General features: G+C 40.7%; 1 protein-coding gene across 50 annotated transcripts in view; it reads left to right on the top strand.

Moving 5' to 3' along the window:
* Positions 1-25,843, top strand: part of MAP4K4 (mitogen-activated protein kinase kinase kinase kinase 4) — a 197,225-nt gene that overhangs the window by 81,446 nt on the left and 89,936 nt on the right. For all 50 annotated transcript variants that reach the window (XM_055243556.2, XM_055243532.2, XM_055243538.2 and 47 more), the window contains one exon: positions 10,352-10,408. In XM_055243556.2, coding sequence (XP_055099531.1) covers positions 10,352-10,408 — 57 coding nt within the window. The remainder of the gene's footprint in view (positions 1-10,351; positions 10,409-25,843) is intronic.

Here is a 25,843-nt window from a genome sequence, read left to right as displayed (position 1 = left end):
TTGGATTGTCACCTGGGAGAAGTTCCCTTTCTCATTGGTCAGTTAGTGATCTTTTATTTAGTGCTGAATTAAATTATCTTCAAGAGTAGAGTATTTTTAACGTATCTTGACTGAGTCAGATGATTGAATTTCATGGTTTGTATTACCATATTGACTACTTACTTGGCTGTTGAATACTATATTTTTTAGTGGCTAAAATAAACGAATAACTTTATACGTAAGTTTGCCTATAGTAAAAAATGGGGCGGCCGGGCGGGGTGGCTCACGCTTGTAATCCCAGCACTTTGGGAGGCCGAGGCGGGCGGATCACAAGGTCAGGAGATCGAGACCACGGTGAGACCCCGTCTCTACTAAAAAAAAAATGCAAAAAATTAGCCGGGCGTGGTGGCGGGCGCCTGTAGTCCCAGCTACTCGGAGAGGCTGAGGCAGGAGAATGGCGTGAACCCGGGAGGCGGAGCTTGCAGTGAGCCGAGATCGCGCCACTGCACTCCAGCCTGGGCGACAGAGCAAGACTCTGTCTCAAAAAAAAAAAAAAAAAAAAGGAAATTTTTCTTGCTATTAAACAGAAATTACTGGGTCTTTAGCCAGTTGGGTTTTTCAAGTGAGCAAAGAGCAGCTGCATATGTGTAGTAAATACTAGTGATGGCTGCTTGTAGAATCTGAAATCTCCATTGTTTTAGATGCTCTGACATGAAGACTTGTCAGTGCCCTTTGACTGTTGATGAAAGAAAGCATGTGGTAATCCTTTTTTCTGACCATTTAGTTCATAATTTTTTATTTGCCAGTCTCCCTCTTCAAACTTAGTTCCTCACACTTGATGTTGTAGTAGAGACTGCAAGGCTGTTACAACACACCTTGGAAGGGGCACTATCCTTTTTAATGCATCTTCACCAGATATCTCTAAAACTCTTCTGCCCGTTTTCCCCACCTGACCCACTGCCTAGCCAGATCTTCCCTCCCCCTTTGTCTTAGTCCATTTTGTGCTGCTGTAGTAGACCACCACAGAATGGGTACTTTAAATGAACAGGAGTTTATTGGCTCATGACTCTGGAGGCTGAGAAGTCAAAGGTCGAGGGGCTGGCATCTGATGTCTGGTGAAGGCCTTTTTGCTGCATCATAACGTGGAAGGCATCACGTGGTGAGAGGGAGGGGGAAGGGGACTGAACTTCCCCTTTTATAATAAACTCGCTCTGGACATAACTAACCCACTCTCTTAGACTAACCTTTTTACTCCTCCCTCCTGGCCTTACACCTCTTATGAGGCCCCAGCTCCCAACACTGTTGGCGTTGGTAATCAAGTTTTCAACACAGGAACTTTGGGGACATTCAAACCACAGCACCCTTTTTGAATGAATTACTCATAAACTCTCATGGCCAGATTTCTTCTCTTACACCCTTCATTATCTGTTCGTTTAAATTGTCTCCACTTCTGTAACACAGAGGTGATTTTTACTACAGTGATAGCTCCACGAACTGGAACCGAGCTTGCTGTCTGGTCGCCCCACCTGCCATCTGTCCTAGAACACAGCACACAGCTGTAAATGACTGAACAAGCATGCAGAGCCCAAATAACTGGGCCCTTTCTTTGTTGGAGTCAGAGTATTACTGCCTGACGTAATATTCCCGGAGGCTATCCCTTAATTGCAAAGACTGGATAGTAATTAGTGTTCATAATGATTTCCCTGGGCCATTAAGAAAAGTACCTTTAATGTGCTCAAGAATTCAGGGTTTAGAAAGATTTCCATCCAGATTGGCTCCTTAAAGAAAAAAGATGCGGTGCATAATTTATTTTACTTTTAGTTATCTGCTAATGCAGCTATGCAAAATGACTCATTTATTGGGGAGTGGGTGGTGGCATTAGGTAAAGTCTTAACATATTGTCTATTTTGACTGTTTCGTTCTTAATAGAAGTCTACACATTCCCTGAAATTGAGGTATAATTTTCTTTAAAGGGAGTGTTGTTTCAGATAAGGTAGCTGCGACCTAAGAAAGGAATAATTCTATATTGATTTTAAGCTCTTTAGGGAATGGAAGCACTGTCTTATTAATTGGAAAGTCCCAACTGATAGCACTGACATATTCATGTGCTTCCTTTGCCTGCCTGCTCATCTGCAGCCCTGATCACAGAAGGAACGGAGAAGTAGATAAGAAATAGTAGTTATGAGGATGAAACGTACACACATAGGAGTCCTCTCACGTTAGGCTTGGTTTGGGATCTGGAGGCACATGATGAGAACAGCAGTGGATCTGTGGGCTCATGTTTCCTTACTCCTGCTCTGTTAGGACTCCAGTCTGAAGGGATGATCTAGTACCAACCAGGAGATGTTTAGAAGACCGAGATGTTTCCTGAAGTACTCTGAGCTGTCTCAGGTTGATTACATGCTTTCTTATCTTAGATGGCTCCTGGAGAGCTGTCTGGGTAATATGCTCTCCCACTTTGGTAATTTTGGATTTTTTGCAGATGCTTTTTGGAAAAGAACACCTATGAGTGAGGCCTATGGTTTTGGGGTTTACAGTGCACAACCAGTCAAGCTGGTCTTTGCCTTTTGGGTGGATGGATATAGAAAGAGTGGTCAGTAGATTTCCCAGTGCTGTACTCATGCCATTCAGCTCATGGTCACATAGGTTTCCATATTTGCTAGTAAAAATAAGAAAATTCGGAAAGGGGAGTAGATTGGAATTGTCAAGTTGAACTGTGAATGGTATGGATGAGATATTCTGGGGAGAGAATGGACAGACCAGGTTTGGCTTAGCTGCTAGGTGAGTGTCCTTCTAGGTCTCTGGGATTTCTTTCTAATCTGTAAAATCACCTGTTTTGTTGAAGTAGGCTTGCCTGTCCTTTCAGTTCTTGGACATTTCAGAACATAAGCTATGTGTTTTTCTGGAAAAAAAAAGGATATTTGTTAAAATTAGAATTTACTTGTTATGAATCTAACCTTCACACACCAAACCCCCTGCTAAGACAGTAAGTTGCATATATAATTATAATAAATACTATGTAAGTCTGAAAGGGGAAAGAGAACTTGAGTTTGCGACTTTTCTTATAATCTTGAAGAAGTAATTCCCAAACTTCAGAGTGTGTAAGAAATCACTAGAATGCTAGTTTAAAAAGGCATGGATTCCTATATCCCAGTTACACAGTTCTTATGGCCTGGGATAGAGCCTGGAAGTCTGCATGTCACAGGTGAAAGGGAGTGATTTTTGTTACTGAAATTGACATGCCTAATAGAAAAACGCAACATACTTTACCCCAGTAAATCTCTTAAATCCAAAATATTAACACTCCCAAACCAACAGCACACCATTAAAAAGTCAACGAACAAATATCAATAAACAAAGCTTCCCAGTTGGTTGGGAATGAGAAGCAGCCAGGTCTTCTCCCTTGTGTTGCAGGCACACGTCACACCACCATGGAATCTTGTCTTTCGACTTAGTGAGAGAGACTGGCGTCTTCTAGATGTGCAGTATATGACAAGCTTCTCTCATCTTTGCATGTCTGTAGAGATGTGACATGGTTTTGTGACACAGCTTCTAGTCTTGGGGGGAATCATCGTGCTCACCCTTTTTTTCCTGGGCAGTTGCTAACTCAAACCTGTCCCGTCCTGGGATTTAGAAAGGATTGTTTGCAGCTTACATCTTGAGAGATCCATGTTCTGTCCTTTGATGATCTTCAGTGCCATCCAGGCATCCTTGAAGGCTCAGCCACAGCCTCCATGGTGGGTCCATACCACTAGCCCCATAGTGATGTGTCCTTCCTGAACAGCTGCTTTTACACATTCTATGAAAGCAGAGCAATTGGTTTCACACTGTCTTCTTTCCTAAGTGTTTCTACTCTAGGGCACGGTATTTCTCTGTGATGCTCTTCGTGTGTGTGTGTGTGTGTGTGTGTATGTGTTTTTTTAAACACCTCTTTAAATTATAAGCTCCCTGCAGGCAGGTTGCTGTGTTTTATCTCCTCAGCAGTATGGGGCATGTCGTGAGCACTGGTTAAAGGTAGTCTTCAGGTTATTGAGATGTGCATTAATAGGCTTCACTATTAAGCAAACATAAAGCCAATTTCAGGCAATTAATCTCTGAAATTTTTGTTTCAGATTAAACTCAACAGATAAAAGGAAGCATTAATTTATGGTGAGATAAAGATGGGAACAAATAAAAGCCTCTTACAGTTTCAGAAAGCCGTGGACCAGAGTGGCTTGTGAATGTGTATACACATGCCTTCATGTTCCCTAAACAATTCCTGTGGGATGTTCTTTCTTTATCACAAGAATAAAAAGGCCAGGGGTTGAAAATAAGTTTTTATTATTGGTTACTGTATTGCCATGTTTGATTATATCTATTAAAATATGTTATAGAATAGTATACTTGGCAGTTCCTATGTAAGTTGGTTAATAGGACAGTTGTGGTCATTTTTGTTCCAGGTCCACAGCCTGGTATAGAGAACCAGTCTAGGTGTGACTCTTGAGCTTATTAACCTAGCCCCCTCTAAGCTTTAGTTTCTCCATCTGTGAGTTGAGGATAATGATACTTGCGTTGTGTGGGGAGTAAACAACAATGCATATAAAATGCTTGTTCACTAACTGCCCCAAGAGTAGGGCCAACGTGGTTCCTGTGCCCTGTTTTTACAGTTCCACCTCAGGACTGTAATGCTCTCCGGTGTCACAGGATATGCTTGCTGGAGTTTATGCTGTGTGTGTGCACCCCTCTGGGCTATTTAGGGACAAAGGCGTTTGTTATTCCCGTGTGTTTATTTACCTTACATAGTGTCATAAACATGATAAATTTTCCTTGTCTCCTATTTATTCTTAGGCTGTATGAGTACGAAAGTTTTATGATTCTGGAAAACGGTGAAATTTAGGGAGAAAGCACTATGAATGGAAAAAGTGCTGTTGAGTCACGTGCACTTTTCTTGCTAAGATGTGAGGTGGTGGCACCATTTAATAGCAAGGCTCTGTGAGGGAAGATTGGAGGATGAGTGGTGAAACTTTTTGCTAGAGTGGTTGGTATTAGACCATCTCTTCAGATTGGAGTCTTGAGGTGAAGGCTCTATTTTTCATTTCTTGAATTTATTCACTCTTCAAAGTTCCTCTTAATATGGATGAGACCAATGGAATTTGCCTCTCAACGAATATATTTAATCATCAGATGTGTTTTAAAGGGGTAATTGGAGTTTAGGTAAAGATTATGCAGCATGAAGTTACCTAGCCTTTAGTGATAGTAGAACATTTGAGAAGATAGGAACATTGCCATCTTTCTTTCTTTCTTTCTTTCTTTCTTTCTTTCTTTCTTTCTTTCTTTCTTTCTTTCCTTCCTTCCTTCCTTCCTTCCTTCCTTCCTTCCTTCCTTCTCTCTCTCCCTTTCTTTCTTTCTTTCTTTCTTTCTTTCTTTCTTTCTTTCTTTCTTTCTTCTTCTTTTTCTTTCTTCTTTTTCTTTTTTTGAGTTGAAGTCTTGCTCTGTCACCCAGGCTGGAGTGCAGTGGCACGATCTTGGCTCACTGCAACCTCTGTCTCCCAGATTGAAGTGATTCTTGTGTCTCAGCCTCCCTGAGTAGCTGGGATTATAGGCGCCCGCCACCATGCCTGGCTAATTTTTGTATTTTTAGTAGAGACGGGGTTTCACCATATTAGCCAGGCTGGTTTCGAACTCCTGACCTGAATTGATCCACCTGCCTCGGCCTCCCAAAGTGCTGGGATTACAGGTGTGAGCCATTGCACCCGGCAGGCATCTTTTTCTTTTGGGATTTAAAAGCCTCCTTTTGAATGCTGTTTCTTCTACCTCTAGGCTCCTCTCTATGGGCCAGGGACAGATTTCATTAGAGGCAGACAGGCTGCCATAGTGCCCTGCGTTTAAAACCATGTGGGATGGGTTTTCTAGTGCAGTGGTTTCTCGAGTGTGAGGTGGCAATTTTGACTTGGTTAGAAACATAAAGGAGAGTTGAAAATCAGGCCATTTTCTTCAGCTTGGACCTCTATTAAGAATAGTTTGAGTTTTCTTCTTAAAAAAAAAATACATTTTTTCTGAAATTTAAAGACTAAAAATGAACCAGAAACTAAGAAGGTTGCTCTGTCAAAGGGGATAACGGTTCTGGTTATTTGAGCCATTCAAGCTACGTGAAATGATGTTGATTGGAAGAAAAATTTTAATTCTAAATCATGCTATGTCTGCTAACCCTTAAAAGCATAGAGGGGAAATAACTTAAGCTGTTTCTTTGAAAACAAAATATTTTGATAGAAATTTGATGGGTTAGTAGAAACAGTAGGAGTCCCTCTCTTGAAGTATATATATAAAATCACTGTGGAAAGGGGATCCTGCTGCCATTGTACCGTGGGCAGATAACTGAAGAAAATTCAAAGTTCCTCATCTGTAGAATAGGCTAGTGACCTGCTTTGTTGCCCTCATAGGATTTTTTAGGATCCGTTGAGAAAATAGATGTAAATAGTATTTGGGGGCTTTTAAATCACTAATTGTCTTAAAAACACATTAATGTTTACATGGTACTGTATAAATAAAGCAAACCATGAATCTTTAATCTCTGCCATCTGGCATTTTATATTTATTTTATCGCTGGATGGGATACTGTGCCCAAGAAATGTAGATAATAGGACAAGAGAGTAACATTCATAAATGGATGCTAGGTATGTATATTTAATACTGACCAAGTAATTTACTGACATATTTAAAGAATGGATGATACAAGGGAAAAAAAAGACCCTGTTAAATATTAAATTCAAAATCTCTCCATGCACAAAGTTAGGTGTTTGAGTGACCCAGCATCAGGTGGGTCCAGAGTGATCCAGTAATCTAGAGTTAGGTGAAGGAACGTGATTTATTGCTCATCTTCAGTGAGTAGGCTGGATGAAGCAGCCCTTAAGAAACATTATAGAGGCCAAAATGGGGTGATATAATAGATGTCTAGCCCCAAACATCAGTGAGTAATGCCTTTTCCTGTGTCCTTAAGTTCCCAGCATAATGCAGTCCATTTATGGTTACGTGCATTTTCATTTTCTCTTTAAATGTCCTTCAGGTGGTATGAAGGAGGGTCGTGTGTTGTAGCTAAAGAGATGCCAGGAGAGGTGTGGTAAGGATCTCCCTTGTGAGTTGGGCCACCCAGCTAGCGCAGGCTTAAGCTTGTAGCTTACCCTGAGAGGAGAGTCAGTATATTCCCTCTTGGGTAGTATTGAATAAATCACAGGCAAACTTTTGTCCTTAAAAAACTCTTGGTGTAGCTTCCTTAGCACACAATTATATGAATATTAACATTCAGTACATTGAGTCCCGGCTTTAGTTTTTCTCCCAAGACTATTTTTGCTGGCCATTTTGGTTCCTTTACACAAAGGTGACCCATCTCAGCAGGTAGATGATTACTATTAGTTTCAAATTTAGAAGTTTGCTTTTTTTGTGTGTGTGTGTGTTTTTTTTTTTTTTTTTTTTTTTTTTTTTTTTTTTTTTTTTGAGACAGAGTCTTGCTCTGTCACCCAGACTGGAGTGCAGTGGCACGATCTCAGCTCACTGCAACCTCCACCTCCCGGGTTCAAGCGATTCTCCTGCCTCAGCCTCCTGGGTAGCTGGGATTACAGGTGCACGCCACCACGCTGGGCTAATTTTTGCATTTTTAGTAGATTTGGGGTTTCACCGTGTTGGTCAGGCTGGTCTTGAACTCCTGACCGCAGGTGATCCACTGCCTTGGCCTCCCAAAGTTCTGGCATTACAGGCGTGAGCCACTGCACCCGGCCTTTTTTTTTTTTTTTTTTTTTAATAGAGAAGTACATTATTTTAGCACCCCATTCCCTCCCCTTATATTGGCCATTCCTTTCAAAAATTAGAAATGGGCCTACATTGACTACATTTGAGACAATTGCAGTCTACAAGAAGAAAGGAGAAAGGAAATCAGCATGGGCCTTTGTTGGAGTTGAATGAGGATGAATCCCTTCCAAGAGCCCACTGGGTGTCAGGGTCAGGGCTAAGGCCTTACAGACTCTCTGCACTTGATCTACCACCTGCCTGACTCTAGAACGGGGGCGAGGCACCTGAACACGGGGTCAGAAACTCCTAGAACTTAAGCAACTTTCCTGAGGAAATACAGTGATGGGGTGATGGACAAGGAAAGAGAGCTTGAAGCTGCCTGGGTCCCAGATTAATTTTTCCCGGTACAGTGTCTTGTTTGAAAGGAGGAAGGCAGAATTCTTAGATGATTTTCTGGTTTAAATCTAAAATGGATCTAATTTGGAGAGCTAGTAAGTGATAATGAAGACTGATGCTGTCACATGGTCTGGCCTCATCACAAAAATAATTGATTAGTTTTTAGTTCCTGATACTCTATTCCCTTAGTAAGGGAAACTCATGTTTTTTATAAAGCAGATGCTGAGTGAATTCACAGTTCTCAACTTTTATGCCACTTTCTGACTAAGTCTTGAGGATACACACTTGTGGTCTTGAGTTTAGGCATAGAGGGAAGCATAGACCGTTTTCTGTTGCTCCTTATGGCTTTATTTATGTTAAGATTTGTTTGAAAAAAGAAATAAAAAGGTACTACTCTATAAATGTCTGAGGAGGCTTTTTCATAGACCTGTGGATTTTCTTGATTTGTAGGGATCTTAGGTGTTACCATATCAGATACTCAGAAAACACTTCCATCCCCAGCATTTTACTAACACATTGCCAATGCAGTATACTTAACCCTCTTGAAAAGAGGGAAAGCCGGGACAGTGCATGTGACATTTTCCCTCATCATTTGTTTTCTGTCAGCGAGAAATATGCTTTAGTAATTTGGAAATAAACTCACTGCAGGGGGTGAATCACAGGTTTGAAGGTTGGTTAGTTGCCAAGGAGATGAACTTTGTATGCTTATGTGGAAAGTATGAGAGGATCACTTAATACTATATCCTCTGAAGTTCTACTCTTTCTCCTTGGGTTCAAGAAAATCATCATTTGGTTTCAGGTTGTGTTGGCAGTCACAACTACAGGAGCTATCATTAATTTAGGGAAACAAGGTTCCAGGGTTGTGCTTGACCACTGACCATGTGCCACACAATGTTCTTTGTGCCCCATTTATTGTACACAGAAGCCCTATGAAGTGGACACTACTATGATCTCACTTATGTAGATAGGAGCCTGAGGCACACCAAGTGGTGTCTTACCCAGGTACAGTTACTCAGTGTCATAGTTGTAATACAGTGTCATTTTCATAGAGTTGCTTTGTCCAAGTTGTAACTTGAGTTCCTACACAAACTCTCCTCAGATTTGAAGTTTCAAAGTTCACAACTCTTTAAGTCATGAGAGCACAAGAGGGACAGGCTTTGGAAAATATAGGGATGTTCTTTCTGTTTTACATATGTTGCAGAAGGACCATTTCTCACAAAGTTGTTAAGTAGATCATGCTCAGCATATTTGGATGCTCCTTGCTACTGGCCTGAGAAATGACCAGCAGGGCATTGTGAAGAGTGGGTAGAGAGTAACAAGACTGACAGTAATTAAACCCAGTACTCCTCATCTGGGTGAAAGGAAAATGATATCAAGTATGTCTGAAATCTAGTGATATAAATGGGTTACAGGATTTTAGATTCTAGGTGAGGCATTATAATACACCTGTAAGAAACCTGTCTCCCTCATCCCCCCAGTTTCTTTATACATTTAAAAAAAATTCCAGAATTTTAAAGATGTGTATAAAGAAATTGGTGGGAGGAGGGAAATAATTTTAAAAAATGAATTTGTTCGATAGTTTCCTCATGTTATGCTTTAGCTTATTTCTTTCTTGCAGTCCCTGTATTGGGACTGCAGGAGAGCTTCAAAGAAGACTTTCAGTGTAATTCTTGTGAAATAAAGGAATGGGTATTGGGAATACACAGGGAAAAATTACAGTTATCCATTTTTGACAATAAAATGTCTAGAGGGTTTTTTGGGGTCATTTTTTTTTTCCTGTAGCAAGTTAAGAAGGAAAGGAAGGCCAACATGATTTGTAGGAAAAAAAAGTTTCTTCGAGATAGTGTTATGTAAATTAAACCTGTGAAGGAAAGAAGTGTAAAATATAGGAAAATATAAAGAAAAAGTTAAATCCTTATTAGAAAAAAAAAGTTTCTTCGAGATAGTGTTATGTAAATTAAACCTTTAAAGGAAAGAAATAATTGATGCTTTATCAAAAACTCATTTGTTCAACGAGTTGTCTTGCTTATTAAGTGTGGTTCATTATAAACCATATTGTTATATTAGAGAGCACAGGACTATTTTGTCATCACTTTTGGTTAGTAAGAGATAAGTATAGATGAGATACGATTTGTTGGAAACTTCAGCCATTTTGTTCTAATGATTGTGCAAAAAATTTGGTGCCGATTTTTGATCTATTTTTTCTGTTTTTCAGGGTCGACATGTTAAAACGGGTCAGTTGGCAGCCATCAAAGTTATGGATGTCACTGAGGTAAGATTGAGTCACACACGTTTTTAAATAAATTGTTAGATGGAAGACAAAGATACCCCCAACAACATAGAGTATTACTCTGTTTGGAAAATCTGATTACTTGAACAAATTGCCCTCCTGTGACATTGTGGGTTCATAGGTCCAGTGGAGTAGTTGGCCTAAATTGTAGTACATGGTCTCCAAGTAACTAAAAGGCAGTAGCATTTTCTCAAAACACACGCAGTGCACACACACATCTGAGTGATGTCATCCTTGGCAACATAATGGGACATAATTGGAAACATCTTCTCTAATGGAAAAGAAAAAATTTGAAAAGGGATCATGGAGGTCACATGAATAGGGAGATGGAGAGTTTCGAGTGGAGAAAAGCTTCTCTAGGGTATTAGGCCACATTTGTGCCATTTCTTTTATTTTTAATGCGGGGGAGGAAAACAGACCCAGCCAAGTTCCCAGAGGTTGGAAAACAGAAACATCTGCTAGAATGCTGAGCAGATTGTTGGCAAAATTTAGTAGCAAAAAATAGTTCTTGAAATGGTCGCATGAGGATTTACTGTGCAGCTTTAGATGGGAAAGAGGAGAACGTGACCGAGACAGAAAGTAAGTGTACGTGTGCCCGTGTGTGTGCATGTAATATATGCACGAGCCCATATTTAAATTCTTTAAAAATAGTAATAGATTATAATGAACTAAATCAATTTTATTTTAAATTATTTTTATCTGAAATTTTACTTCATGCTCATGTTTGCCCCTAACTTGCCTAGTTATGAGTAGGATTCAATATCATATTTCACAGATTCTAGAAAGGGTTCACTCGTAGCATTGGAGATTTGGGATAACTTTAAATCCAGCCATAATTTCCCCAAGTCTGGGGTCTGTCAAGGGAGATAATGGCTAACCTGATCTCCTGTGTGCTATCCAGAGAGCAAAATCTCCTCCTTTGCCTTGCTCTCTGCTGGGTCTCTGACAATATGGTCATCTTCAGCATGGGTATTTGTCAGTAAGAATTGGAAAACACTGTTGTCTCTGGACCACAGGACAACTGATGGAGCCTTTCATAAGTATTTGAAGATGTGACATTTTATGAGGTGACCACTCTCTTTTCTCTGTTAAAGAGAATAATGGGTACTTTAAAATGAAAATGTACCATTGCTTGAATGGCCAAAAGATTCTCCTTGACATACTGTGATGTAGACTATTCTGTTGTATTATAGTGATCCTATCTTGGTGTACAGCTCAGTGGGAAATTGGATGCTTTCCAATAAAATATTATTTTAAGATGACTTTAAATTTTACTGAAGGAACAGTAACTTCTTATTTATAATTTAAATACAGTAGTTGAGCTATTTATGAAGTACCTTCTTTGTGAATGGAATTATCAATACCACCTTCCTACCAAAGTCTCCATTCCGAATGCTGTGCATCTTGCCGGTGCCGTGTTGGGAGTGGTATTGCTGGAAAATACAGTCTTTGCATATTTATTAACACACTTTTTGACTTGTTTACTGGCAGACTTGTAGGTACAATTTTAAATGTAATCTTTTGGAATTTTATGAACTTAGAGTTCACTCTTATGGTGTCATTCAACCTGTGCTGCCTCCCCTGACACAGCTGTTGTGGCCGGTCAGGATATGTCCTCTTTCACATCTCTAATGGAATCTAAATGTGGTTTGCCTTCTCTGTAGAGCTCTTCTTCACCTAAGCCTGGCTCTGATTATAAGTGTGCAATACGTGATCACTGTAAAAAAAAAAAGTGTAAAATATAGGAAAATATAAGGAAAAAGTTAAATCCTTATACTTCTGCCACCTTCTCCTCCTCCTCCTCCTCTCTTCTTCCTTCTCCCTTCTCCCTTCTTCCTTCTTCTTTCTTCTTTCTTCTTCTTTCTTCTTATTTTTTTGAGATGGAGTCTTCACTCTGTCACCCAGGCTAGAGTGCTGTGGCGCAGTCTCTGCTCATTGCAACCTCCACCTCCTGGGTTCAAGCAGTTTTCCTGCCTCGGCCTCTGTAGTAGCTGGGATTACAGGCTCCCACTGCCACGCCCAGCTAATTTTTGTATTTTAGTAAGACAGGGTTTCACCATATTGGCCAGGCTGGTCTTGGACTCCTGACTTCAAGCAATTCACCTGCCTCAGCCTCCCAAAGTGCTGGGATTACAGGTGTGAGCCACCGCGTCTGGCCCTCTGCTACCTTATAATAGCTATTGTTAGTGCTTTGGTGTATTTCCTTTCAATCATGTCTCTGTGAACATGACTATAAAATACATACTGATATGTGTAATGGATGCTTTTGTATCCCACTTTTGTTGAGTTGTGTACAAAAGGTATTTTCTTGCCTGAAAAATCAGGCAATGTTGGATACATGCATGATACAAGTAGTTTTGGGACTCCTTTAAAAGCAATTATTGCAAAACCCATGTATTCAGGTAAAATGAAAACCAGATGGCGAGTCCTCAAATAAGTATTACACAAACACAATCAACTATTTACCGTATTGTCCATGTTTCTTGTGTGCTGTTTTCATACAGTGACCTTTGCTATAGCATGGGGCACAGTCATTGCCCGTAGTAAGTGTTGCTTATGGATAGAGGGCCATGTACAGCAGGCAGCCTGGAAAACATGCCCTTGCCAAGCCTGCATGTCAAAGCTCCTCTTAGCTCCTCTTGTGCAGTTGTAGGCATTGGCCTGGCTGGGACCTGGGAGCAAGTGGGGAGCAGGCTGAGTGAGAGAGATTTTGCAGCACGTGCTTCTGGTTCCAACTCCAGCAGGAGGGGTTGTTGGAGCGTGTTCTCGTGATGAGAACAGGACTCTTCATGGTTTTTTTTTTTTTTTTTTTTTTTTTTTTTACCTCCACTTAGTTTCATCTCAGGAGGAAAAAGGTGCAAATACTTGTTTTTCGGAAAAATCACAGATTTGTTCTGACTCTTCAGGTGAAAGTGAGAGGCAGTTACCAGGCCACTAGTTATTCCTCAGGCCCAGAAGGCAAGAATTGTAGCAGATGTGGGAAATTGAATGGTGTGGCTGCTCTTCTCCCGAGCTGTCAGCTGTTGGCAGACTGAATGAATCCAGCTCTGGAGCTGGCTGCAGACAATGCAAAGATGTGGGCCCACTTCACTTGCTTTACTTGATTATGTGAATCTGGAAAACAAAAGCAGCTGAGAATTCAGATTTCATCCTGGGGTGAGGTGACAAGGGACTATGGAGGAAACCAAGGGGTCTGGAACTGGGGAGACATTTATTTGCAAGAGATGTCAAGTTCTCTTCAAATTTGTGTGTGAGTACTTTAGCTGTATTAAGAATTGACTATCCTTAGGATTTTGAAAGGCTCTTTTTAGGGAAAGCATGTCTTTTATCTGATTGGTTTTGGGAAGGGCTTAAGGAACAGATTAAGGATGTGCTCAAAGTGGATGGTATTAGGACAGCAGATCTATAATGTGTTTTGTTTTTTGTTTTAAATAATGACAGATTCAGAGGATTTGCAGAAAAATGTGTAGGGAGGTCTTATGTACCCTTCATTCAGTTTTCCTGATAAAATCTTGCATAACTATAGTACAATATTATAACTTAAGTACACGCACAAAACAAAGCAAGGCAAATGATTGCTTTTACCAGTGATTTCTCAACTTGGAGTTCATAAACTCTTCGAGGTTTGTCTCTGAGAACAGAATTTTATTTTGCATTTTGATAATATCCCCCAACTTTTTATCATGAAAAAGTTCATACATCCAGAACTGTTGAAAGAATGAACACTCTCACCTCTTGACTTACATTCAACATTTGTTAACATTTTGTTCGTGTGTGTATACTGTTATTGAAAATAATTACAGCTATCACCATGACACTTCACCTGAAAATACTTGAGCATGCTTGTCTTAAAGACAGTCTTCTACGTATCATAAAATTTTACCTAATGTTCAGTCTACATTCATATATCTTTGATTGTGCCAAGAATGTTTTTGTAACTCTTTTCGAATCATAGTCCAGGTTTATGCACTATACTTAGTTATCTTATCGTTTATTTTTAAGCAGTGAGTTTCTCTTTACTTTCCTGCCTCCATTTTTATTTTTATTTTTTTTAAAGAAAATTGACTTTTGTAAGAATTTAGCCAAATTGTTTGTAAAGTATCCTGTATTCTGGATTTGATGGTTTCCTCATGTTATGCTTGAACTTGTTCCTTTCTCTCCTATATTTCCTGTAAACTGGAAATATGTTGAGAGGTTTGATTAGATGCAGATTAAATATTTTTTGGCAAGAACACCTCAGTGGTGGTATTGGGTACTTCATACTGCCTCACGTCGGGGGGTACGTCAGTTCTAGGTGAAGCCCACTTCACTCATAGCCTTCCCATTATTAGTGAAGCCAAGTTGGGTCACTTGGAGGTGACTGCCAGCGTTCTCCACCATAAGGGTGCATTATTAGTTTTACATTTCCTAAGTTATCTATCTCCAGGGTGATACTTTGGCACTGTGTGAATATTCTGTTCATGAGCAACCTTTCAACTAATGGCTTTGGCATTCATTTAATGATTCTTGCCTAGGTTAGTTATTATTGCAAAATGATGATTTTACGTTCTTCCTTCTGTATTTATTAGTCAACAACAGTCTGTAGAAGAGTTTCCTACTTACGCCTTCCCTTCTCTCTTTGGATATTCCTGTGGACATGAGTGGTTTTATTTAATGTGTTTCCATCAATTACAGCTGTTATTATTACATAATCAAGTTGCACCATATTTGGCAATGAGAGCCTTTGACATGACCCCAGTGGGTCCCCAGTGGAGTCTGTGGCCTTTTGACGTGCCGCTATTAGTTTTTGAGTACTTCCTTGTTTTCTGGGACAAGTAGATATTTGAAACTCACCTACCAAGACATGGAATCCTCTCCTCTGAGGAGCCTTAGTTCTGTTGAGTGGGAAATGTATTTGTAGACTAATATCTGGATGCTAAGTATGCTCATTGCTACTGAGGTATTACTGATTCTAGGCCCTTTGAGTAGACAGAGCTAAGAAATACATTTTTTTCGAAAACCAGAATTTCTTAATTTCTTCTGTCTTGTATATCTTATATTTCTTTGTCTTTTCTCTTATACTGAAAATATTGGTTCCTAATAAAACAACACATTTTTATGTTCAGTGAATATAAAATTCACAGTATTATTATAATATTACTACTTAAAATAGACATGGAGGGGAGAAGTTTAAGATTTTTCTGAAGTTATTTTGGCCCTTTGCTTTGGATAAATCAAGGACAAACATTCTTAGGTTAATGCAGAGAGAACAGAGGCAAACTTACTATATGGTGTTTTATGTTAGATGGGGATGAAACGGTGCTCTTTGGAATGAATGATGTTTGACTGCATTTCATCAGCACTGAGTAGCAGAGCTGCATCCAGTCCATTCTTCTGGCCTGTCCAGTGGTCTTTCCAACATGTGGTCCTTTTTCTCAGCCACTCGGGCATAGGATGGTGTTAAAGCAGGGGATTCTCAAAATGTAGCTATTGGACCAGCAGCTGCTGCGAGTACTTGAAAACTTGTTAGAAATGCAGCCTCTGGTTCCATCCCAGATTACTGCATCAGAAACTCTGGACTGGAGCCCTCCAAAAAATTCTAATGCACCTTCAAGTTTGAAACCCCCTGCTTTAATGGAACTTTAGGAAAGAAAGAGCCCACTCCCTTCTGTCTGTCTGTGAAGAACTGCAGCTCAGAGACGCTGATACTTCTTGCTCAGGAGTTCATTGCTCATTAGACACTGCAGGAATTAGAACCTGGATCTTTGATTCCCTACTTACTGTACTTGTGAAAGTATAACCATTTCAAACATCAGGTTTTTAAGTAAGCTCGTTGAGTGAGCTGATTGGATCTGAACTTTAAAGGATAGATGGATCTTGACCACAGTTCTCCTTTTTAAAATTTGTTTTTAGCAGATTTGTCAGAGCAGACTTTCTTTTAGTGTTAAGACTACAGTGTCTGTGAATAGTAATTCTGTCATATTACTTAGGGGATGGGAAGATGTTGGGTGTGATGTCTTTTGGGAGGCAGTTGGCAGATTGAGCATCTTCCAGTATTCCTAGCGCCATGTTCCATGGATATGTGGAAGTAAAAGCTGTGTAAAAGCCCTTCCTAGACCTTCCCTAGAGCAGCCACGTAAGAATCTGGCCTCTGCCTGTCATTATATGTGGAAAGGCAAGAGCCGTACAAGAAGCTAAGCAATATATGTCACTTCTGTTGGACAGACTTTTGAATGCCTTCTGAGCTCTGACCATGCATGGGCAGGACACCTTGCTCTCAGGGAGTTCATGCTTTGGTATGAGGGAGTAAAACAAGCATATTCCAGTGATAACACAAGGCCATGTAACACTGAACAATTTTACCCTTTTCATTTGGAGGGCAGCACAATGTAATGAATGTGTTGTTCTTGTCTAGACTGAAAATAAGAACAAAAGGAAGGGAGGGAGAGATCTCTGTGGGCTGTGGGACCTATTGTTCTATTCTGTTATTCCTCAGAGGCCAGCTAAATGCTACAGGCCTTACAGCTTGGTACTGGCTTCTTCTGTTTTAGAGAGCTGGTGACACTTTCTCCCTGTGCTTTGCATGACTCTGGCAGACTTACCATAGGATCATTCAAGGTTGTCAGGGTGAGCCAGAAATGCATCAGTTTTTGACAGTCTGTATCCCCCTCCTGCACTGCCCCCTCCCTCCTTATCTTCTGCTTTTAAAATGAACTACCTTTTTTCCCTTAGCTACTGAGAGAAAAACTAATGTGTCATGTCTGTGGGATGCTAAATTTCCTCATCTGGTATTTTCTTACCTTAGACAACTTTTAACCTGATTTGAATGATCTTTGATTGTAAATTTTAACTTCCCAATTTGGATTGGTTTCCTTACTCAGCCTTGTGTAGATAGATAAAAGGCCACAAGTTTATTTATTTATTTATTTATTTTTAAAATACTGGTACAAAACAAGACCTTGAAGAAAAGCTCTTAAAATCAGTTAAAATCAACTACATTTTATTTAATTATTGATTTATTTTAACTAACAAGTGTAGTGATTTTGAGAACTAATAGTTCCACTGTATCTGTCCTCATATATTACAACAGTGTTTTTCAACCTTCCCTTTTTTTTCACTGTCTGTTCCCTATTAAGCTTTTTAAAACATTCTTTTCATTTTTTGTTGTTGTTGTTTTTTTTTTTTTTTGGAGACAAGGTCTTACTCTGTTGCACATGCTAGAGTGCAGTGGCACAAGTCTAGCTCACCGTACCTCAAATTCCTAGACTCAAATGATCCCCCCCATCTCAGCCTCCTGAGTAGCTGGGACTACAGGAGTGTGCCACCTATAACAATTTTTTTTTTTTGAGAGATGGGGTCTTAACTATGTTGCCCAGGCTGGTCTCGAACTCCTGGGCTCAAGCAATCCTCACGTGTCGGCCTCCCAAAGTGCTGGGATTTACAGGTATGAGCCACAGCACCCGCCCTTCTCATCATTCCCTGTGAAATTTTAATAGTACAGATATACTGTATATCTGTATATATGTTTATGTACTGTATATATGTCTTTACACTTAAAGTAGTAAATTTTCCTGAGGACGATATCAGCCCCATTGAGAACACTTAGTGTAGAGTAATATAAAAATATAAAATATGAAAATTCTCTCTTGCTGTTTTAACCCATTTAATAAGTCAGTAAGCAGAGGAAGGTTAAGACTAGGTTAGCTTTATGCCTCTGATGTTTTACATTTTTCATGTTGAAAAGTCTTCACTTTATTTATGGATGACAGCAGTTGGAATTCAGAGAGGTGATTGACCTGTCTAAAGTCACAATAGAGTCCTGGACTTGCTTTTATTACACCACATCTCCCAGTTCACTACAGGAGTATAGCAGTGGTATTCTGTATTTGGGTTTTAAAGTATAGTACCTAGCAAGATGCAATGCTATATAAGTAGTAGACACTCAAATATTTGATGAATTAAATAGGGTGTTCCATTTTTGGTGGTTGCATGAGTTCTGTGTGCTTGGAGAAAACATAGTAGATACACACTATTGGTTTCATGGTCCAAGAAAATAGTCTTCTATTGCAATATTTATAATTTTCTATGTCATTCTCATCTTCTGTAATCACAAATATTTGCATTTTAGATGCTAACAATCATAAATAACAGCAAGACCTCTTACTTACTTTCACACTTAAATTTCATCCCTCTAGGAAAGAAAATTATTAGAAGGAGTGGTTAGGAGTGAGTACATTTCCGGGTTTCATTTTCAGAATTGTCACTGAACTAATAAAAATGATTTAACCTTTTGCTCATCTTTCCCAGGAACATAAATTTGAGGCCCATAAATAATTTTCAAGGTGAATTTATAGTGTATGAGCCTCCTAGGCAGTTAACCTCATTATTTAGTAGTCATATCCTGCCTTTTACCCCAAGACAGCAATACATATTTTTAAGCATGATAAAGCTCAGTTTCCTCATCTGTAAAATGGAATAATGCCTACTTCATAGGCTTTTGTCAGAATTAAAATTAATGTAAAGTATGTAGTCTATTAGTTTTTACATAGTAAATGTGAGTTTCCTTGTTACCTTCTCCTTATTAAAGACATTAAAATATCACTTTTGCTGAAGACTTTTTAACACTCCCGGTACCCTCCTCAGCCAGTTACTCAAATGATCCACTTTCCACCTGCCTCCCTCCACCTGTGGCAATCGTTTTCACCTTGTCTTTCTTCCCTGCAGGCCCCTTCTTCAGCCCCTCTGTGGTTACAGCCATCACTGTTTGGTCCTTTGACAACTACCTTTGCCCTGTGAACTGTCTTCTTCTGCTGTGTATGTGTGTGGGGTTTTTTTTTTTGTTTGTTTCGTTTTTGATTTTTGTTTTTTGAGATAGGCCTCACTCTGTTGCCCAGGCTGGAGGGCAGCGGCACCATCCGGGCTCACTGCAGCCTGGACTTCCTGGGCTCAAGTGATCCTCCTACCTCAGCCTCCTGAGTAGGTGGGACTACAGATGTGTGACACCATGCCCAGCTAATTTTTAAGATTTTTGGTAGAGACGAAGTCTTACTGTGTTGCCCAGGCTGGTCTCAAACTCCTAGGTGCAAGCTGTCTTCCTGCCTTGGCCATCCCAAAGTGCTAGGACTACTGATGTGAGCCAGTGAGCCCTGCCGATTCTTCTGCTGTTTTAATCAGCTAGAGAACAGTGGCCACATGTTCGTTTATGTGTATGTTGTTCTATTCTAGATCATATCCTCTTGTAGGATTCTTTTAGCCCTCCTAGGTTCATGACAGCACCCTTCGTTCACATGAGTGGTGCTTAGCATATATTTGCTCTTTCTAAAGAATGCCCCAAGACAAAAGGCAGTTCTTGTTGTTGTCATTCTCCTTAAAAAAATTAATTATTGTTATTATTATTTTTTGAGACAGGATTTTACTTCATCCCCCAGGCTGGAGTGCAGTGGTGTGATCATGGCTCACTGCAGCCTCAACTTCCCAGACTCGAGATCTTCCCACCTCAGCTTCCTGAGTAACTGGGACTAAAATTTTTTGTAGAGACCGGGTCTCCCTGTGTTTCCCAGGCTGGTCTCAAAGTCCTGGGCTCAAGCAGTCCTCCTGCCTTGGCTTCCCAAAGTGGTGGGATTATAGGCGTGAGGGACCACACCTGGCCAAAAGGCAGTTTTAGAGGAGAATTTCCGAAAGTGTTTTGAGCAGTAGCAAAAAATATATATAGTGTCCCTTTTAAAAGATTAGAGACAGCCTTTATATTAATATTTATGTGCTACTATATTTTAATAATCATACATTTACTAATTTGTAGGCTAGTTTTAAATATTAAAAAGGAATAGAGAAAAGTATCATATTCATTCTTATTGAAAATATGACTACTAATTGCTTTGTTCAGATGTAATTTTGGTTCATTGGTACTGGAAATGGCAAATGTAAACCATGGTTTGTAGGTTTTTTGTTTTTGTTTTTAATGCTCTTCGTGGAGTTGCACTAATTCATTTATTTAAACAAGTACTGAACACTTAGTCTTACAAACACTATTCTCAGCTCTGGGGTGGAATAGAAAGATTATGCTTTAGGAATAACTATTCTTGATCTCTTGGTAAATTAAAACTTGCTGTGAAAGGATAATCTTTGTAATTGTTAATGAGCATTCTTCAAGCAGATTGAATATCCACAGTTTCTTAGTTTAATTTCATCATTTTATGAACCAAAGGCATTTTTTCTAAGTAAAATAAATGGTTGAGTAAAAAAATCACCCAACAAATTTTGTATAATCTAAATTGCTGTTTTTTTTAAAAAATGGATACTGCCCTTTCACCATCCCATCTCCTTTCCCCAGCTGCTGCTGCTGCTGCTTTCTTCTTTCTTCTTCTTTCTTTATTCTTTTCAGCTTTGGGTGGCTGTACATGCAAAGTTTTGTTTTTTATCTTGACACTTCCCATTCTTACTTCCATTCCTAGTAAATGTATAGAAAACAGTGCTGTGTTGGAGGTCCTCAAGACCATCCTCAATTTCGATTCCAGCAAATAGGTGTACTCTCCGCTGTGATTTATAGCACAATGACAGGATCCAGAGCAAATTCAGCAAGAGAACAGGTACGTGGAAGGAAGTCTGAAGGGATTCAGGCACAGAATTTCCAGAGTCCTATCCCAGTGCAGTCACATAGGCCCTGTTTACTTCCTCCAGCAGAGCCGTAATGGCACATAGGAAATATTGTCAACCAAAGAAGCTTGCTAGAGACTCAGTGTATTGAATTTTTATTTGGGGATGGCAGTACAAGCAGCCTCTGCCTTACATGCACCGAAAATTTCAGACTTCCAAAAGGAAAATAGGTGTTTGGCGTAAACCGCATTCTAGGTACAGTGAGCCACTCTTACCAGTTCTGGGAGTGGTGGAAACCCTACCCAGATCAAAATCCCAGATGCCAGCCGAAGGCCAACCTCATAAGCTGCCCTTTTTAGGGATGGTGTCAGGCTTCAGGACTAAGCAGACACCTCTCCTGAGTGCTGCATTGATATATCACCTGCCTCGTCAGCATCTCTACTTGGAAGTCCGATAGCCTACACTCGACATGTCTCATGTGAGTTCCTGTTCTTCCCCCATAAGCTTGTTGCACTTGGAGCCTTGTCTTTTCTCAGTTGGTGGCAACTCCACTCTCCTCATTGCTCAGGCCCAAAAAGGTTTTACATCCTGGGTGGACTGCTTGCTTTCTGTCCTGTACCACTTGGCTCATCTGTCAGGAAATCCTATTGGTTCTGCCTTCAAACAATGTCATTTGTGTCAAAATAATCTTGGTAGATAGTGAGTGTGGATAGATTGACTACAAGTTAGTAACTACTGGTTAGTATTTTTGAAATCATAATACGTTTTAATGAGCCTGATGGTCTCCTCATAGTCTATGAGAGTCTGTAAGAACAAACACATACAAATCTGACCCTTCTCACCACAGCCTCTGTGCTGCCACCCTTGGCTGCCCCTCTGGTTTTGGCTTCCACCCTCTGTTGCTTAGATTTCTACCGTAGCCCCTATCACGAGCCTCCTGCCTCCATGCTTGTTCTCCAGTCACTTCTCACTGTAGCAGCTGAGTGAAGCTTCGGAAACAAAGTCAGAATAGAGTCTTTCATGAAGGCTGCTTTCTTAGCTCAGAGTAAAAGTACGGGCTCTTAGAGTGGCTGACACGACAGGGCCCTACTTGATTGGCCTCCCAGCCCTCCTCTCCTCCTCCTACACCGTCACTCCAAGCACACAGGCCTGTTCACTATTTCTCCACCCTGCTCGCCTGATCCCTCCCGGAGACCTGTCACTTGCTGTTTGTTCCCTGTGCCTGGAATGCCACTCCCCCATGGCCGCGCAGCTCACTCCCGCACCTTCTTCATGCCTTGACACAGCAAATGGCCTCTTGCTACTCCTAAAGCTCTTGCCCTGTTCTATGTCACCGTATATAACTGGCGTATTTATTCTACTTAATGTATATCACTGCCTCCACCATGCCACTAACTGCCTGTCCCCCAAGAATATAAGCTCCATACATAGTGACAGGGATCTTTGTCTTTTTTTTTTTTTTTTTGAGATGCAGTTTCGCTCTTGTCACCCAGGCTCACGTGCAATGGCATGATCTCTGCTCACTGCAACCTCCGCCTCCTGGGTTCAAGTGATTCTTCAGCCTCAGCCTCCCGAGTAGCTGGGATTACAGGCGTCTGCCACCATGCCCGGCTAATTTTTGTATTTTTAATAGAAATGGGGTCTCACCATGTTGGCCACTACTGACCTCAGGTGATCCACCCACCTCAGCCTCCCAAAGTGCTGGGGTTACAGGCGTGAGCCACTGTGCATGGCCAGTTTTTTTAGTGATATTTCATCCCATGTGCAAATTCAGTGCCTAGCATATAGTAGGCGTTTAGTAAACACTGTCGAATGAACAGTGCTTCCCCTTCTTTTTATATGTAAAAAACTCAAAACTCATGTAAGTTACATATGCTTGGTTGATGGTGTGTGTGTGTTTGTGTGTGTGTGTCTGTGTCTGCCTGTGTGCACAGGCCATGAAACTATTTGATGATTAAACAGTTTGGATTGTCTTTTAATTATATAGTGACATGCCCTTTGAGATGTGGTAAAATGAAGCAATACAGTTGGAAAGAAGGTTTTAGATAACCTGTGTCCATTCCTTTGAAACACTGAAAATGGTGAAGTCTTTTAAAAGGATCTCTTTAGCACCCCTGCCCTTTTTTTTGCCTCCTGAATTTAGTTCCAATAACTGCTTTCCAGTTTACATTCTCTTCATAGGACTGGGGTATAAATTCTAGCCTAACCTGTCCATATGATAAAGCTTTCTGGAATTGCTTGTTTTATTAGTCTGTCAATGTCTCGTGAAAATCTATAGTAACAACATACACAGGATCTTAAACATTGGTATGACAGTGAAATCATTTTTAGAATAAAAGCTCTGATTGTTTAATTAGAGAAACGGACCTCCCCCCCCACCACCCCCTTCACTACCATTAGCAGAATACCCTGACAGAAGGAAAGACATTTTTGGTGAGACATTTTTATCTCCTAGTTATTCTGACTTTTGTACTAACCTTACAGAAAAGAGAGTTGACTTCTGTGGGTTTGATCTAAAATGGGATTAGGGAGCCAGCTAGTTGATGGGCTGGGTTTTTAGCATCCAAACTTGCCATGTTGTAGTGTGCCGTTAATCCATAAATGGCCTCAGCATTGCAGAAAGCCAGGCTCTCTCTGCTCCAAGGGCAGAAAATCCCCTTAGAAAGCTGCCTTCTGGTGAATGAACAGCCCCTCTGTTCTGTTGTTCCACGTTAGCCTGCAACATCTGTGCCACAGGTCAGACTCTCTCCCTTGGTTTTTAACTCTGTGCACTAACAGGGAACCCAGATTATATTTTGGCTGTGATCCTGCTCCCAAGCTTGCAAATTGTTTTGCAATTTGTTTTAATTGCAAAACGATTGTACGATTGTCCGTTGAACCTTGGGCATTATATGTAGTTCAGTATGTGTTAGAGGTTTTAGATTATGTTTAGAACTATGAAAATGATTTCATGGTGGGGTGAAAGAATTTTATTTCTGACTCCTCTCCCTGGTACTCTAAGATGCTGATTGGTCTCCAAGTCAGAGTGCAAATTCTGCCTAGATGGAAACCCGCCTCTGAAACAGGACTGCCACTGTCTGTCGGTTATCTGATGGTTATCATGATGTCCTTGGGGCTCTGAAGTCCCCAACGTGTCCAGGGGGCTTTTCTCTGAGCACAGGAACCTTGTGCCAGTTTTCCTTTACCCGTGTTTCTTTTATGTCTAGACATTCCCAGACACTTTTTTTCTCTCCTTAACATACCTGTGCTGTAGCAGCATGGCTGACAGGTCTTGGGAAACCGGTTCTCGAGGGTAGCTGTGTTTACTTGCCTTTGTCTATATGAGCACTGAATTCAGGAGAAGTGTCTTCATATATACAACCCTCAGTAGCTCTTAAATTTTTATATTTTGGGCTGGGTGCGGTGGCTCACGCCTGTAATCCCAGTACCTTGGGAAGCTGAGGTGGGTGGATCATGAGGTCAGGAGGCCAGCCAATGTGTTGAAACCCTGTCTCTACTAAAGATACAAAAATTAGCCGAGTGTGGTGGTGCGTGACTGTAATCCCAGCTACTCGGGAGGCTGAGGCAGGAGAATCGCTCGAACCCAGGAGGCGGAGGTTGCAGTGAGCCAAGATTGCACCACCGCACTCCAGCCTGGGTGACAGGGCGAGACTCCAGCTCAAAAAAAAAAAAAAAATTGTAATAATATTTTGACCTTTTTATTGAAGTGAAGCATGCATACAGAAAAGTACACAAATTATAAACTCAGTAAATTTCCAAAAACTGTACATAACCCAATGGACCAGTACCCCCACCCCCCACCAAGAAACAGAACTTTGCCAGTACCCCAGGAGTGCACTCATATGCCCCTTGCAGTCACTAACTGTTCCATGCAAGGGTGACACTGTCCTGACTTCTCTCACCACATATTACTTTTGCCTGTGTCTGTTCTTGATATAAATGGAACCATACGGTACTCTATGTCTGGCTTCTTTCAGTTAGCATTATGTTTGTGAGGTCCACCCATATGGCTGCTGATAGGGAGAGCTCATTTATTCTCATTGCTTTTAGCATTCTGTGGTGTCCCACTAACTTCCAAGTGAATATATTCCTGCCATTGATACAGTACTGGTTATGTGGCAGGTGCTGAATTGAATTGCTGCAGAGATAGAAGAGAATTTACCTAGTCTAGGAAATTCTGTGATGGATAAGAGATGCTGAGGTGCAGGTTATAGGGAAGATATTCACGTCTGTATTTCTCATAGTTTGGGCATGGTTAAATATCTACTTCTTTTCTGATTTAATTGTGTTAACTGCAAGAGTCCTGAGAAAGAGTAGATGATGTTGCTGGCATGTGATTACTTGGGAACTTTACTGTCTGCTATCTTTGTTGGCTTACAGAGCCTTCCCAACTGCTACAGGTCTTCTGCAAAGAATTTGTGCAGCGCTCCTTGGGATTCTTGTTTGGCCTGTGTCTCACTGCTGCTTCCTTCTCACCCTATTTCCAAGGCTGTCTACTTTCCTACCGACTTTGCTGCACTTGCAGCATGTCCTCCCCGTGCTCCCTTAAGGTGGTGTAGGTTTGGGGTGGAATAAAGATAGGGAGACACAGCCAAATACAAAAATTCCAAGCAAGCCTGCGTTCTTGCCCCACCCCACCCACCATACCCTGCTCCTGTCCTCACCTTGTCTCTTACAGACGATGAAGAAAGAAATCTCTTAAGTTCTACTCATTCCTGTTTTTAATGAGAAGGATGTTTTAAAAACAAGGTCTTTGATATGACATTTTGTCATACCTAGGAGAGCAACAATAACAGCAGTAACTGCTAGGTTGAGGGAATCTGTAGTTAGGTGGTATTTCCTGGT

This window comes from Symphalangus syndactylus, chromosome 14, assembly GCF_028878055.3.
Source record: "Symphalangus syndactylus isolate Jambi chromosome 14, NHGRI_mSymSyn1-v2.1_pri, whole genome shotgun sequence".
In the NCBI taxonomy this organism is placed as follows: domain Eukaryota; kingdom Metazoa; phylum Chordata; class Mammalia; order Primates; family Hylobatidae; genus Symphalangus; species Symphalangus syndactylus.
Note: the sequence above shows the minus strand (reverse complement) of the source record. Positions and strands in the feature narration are given on the sequence as shown.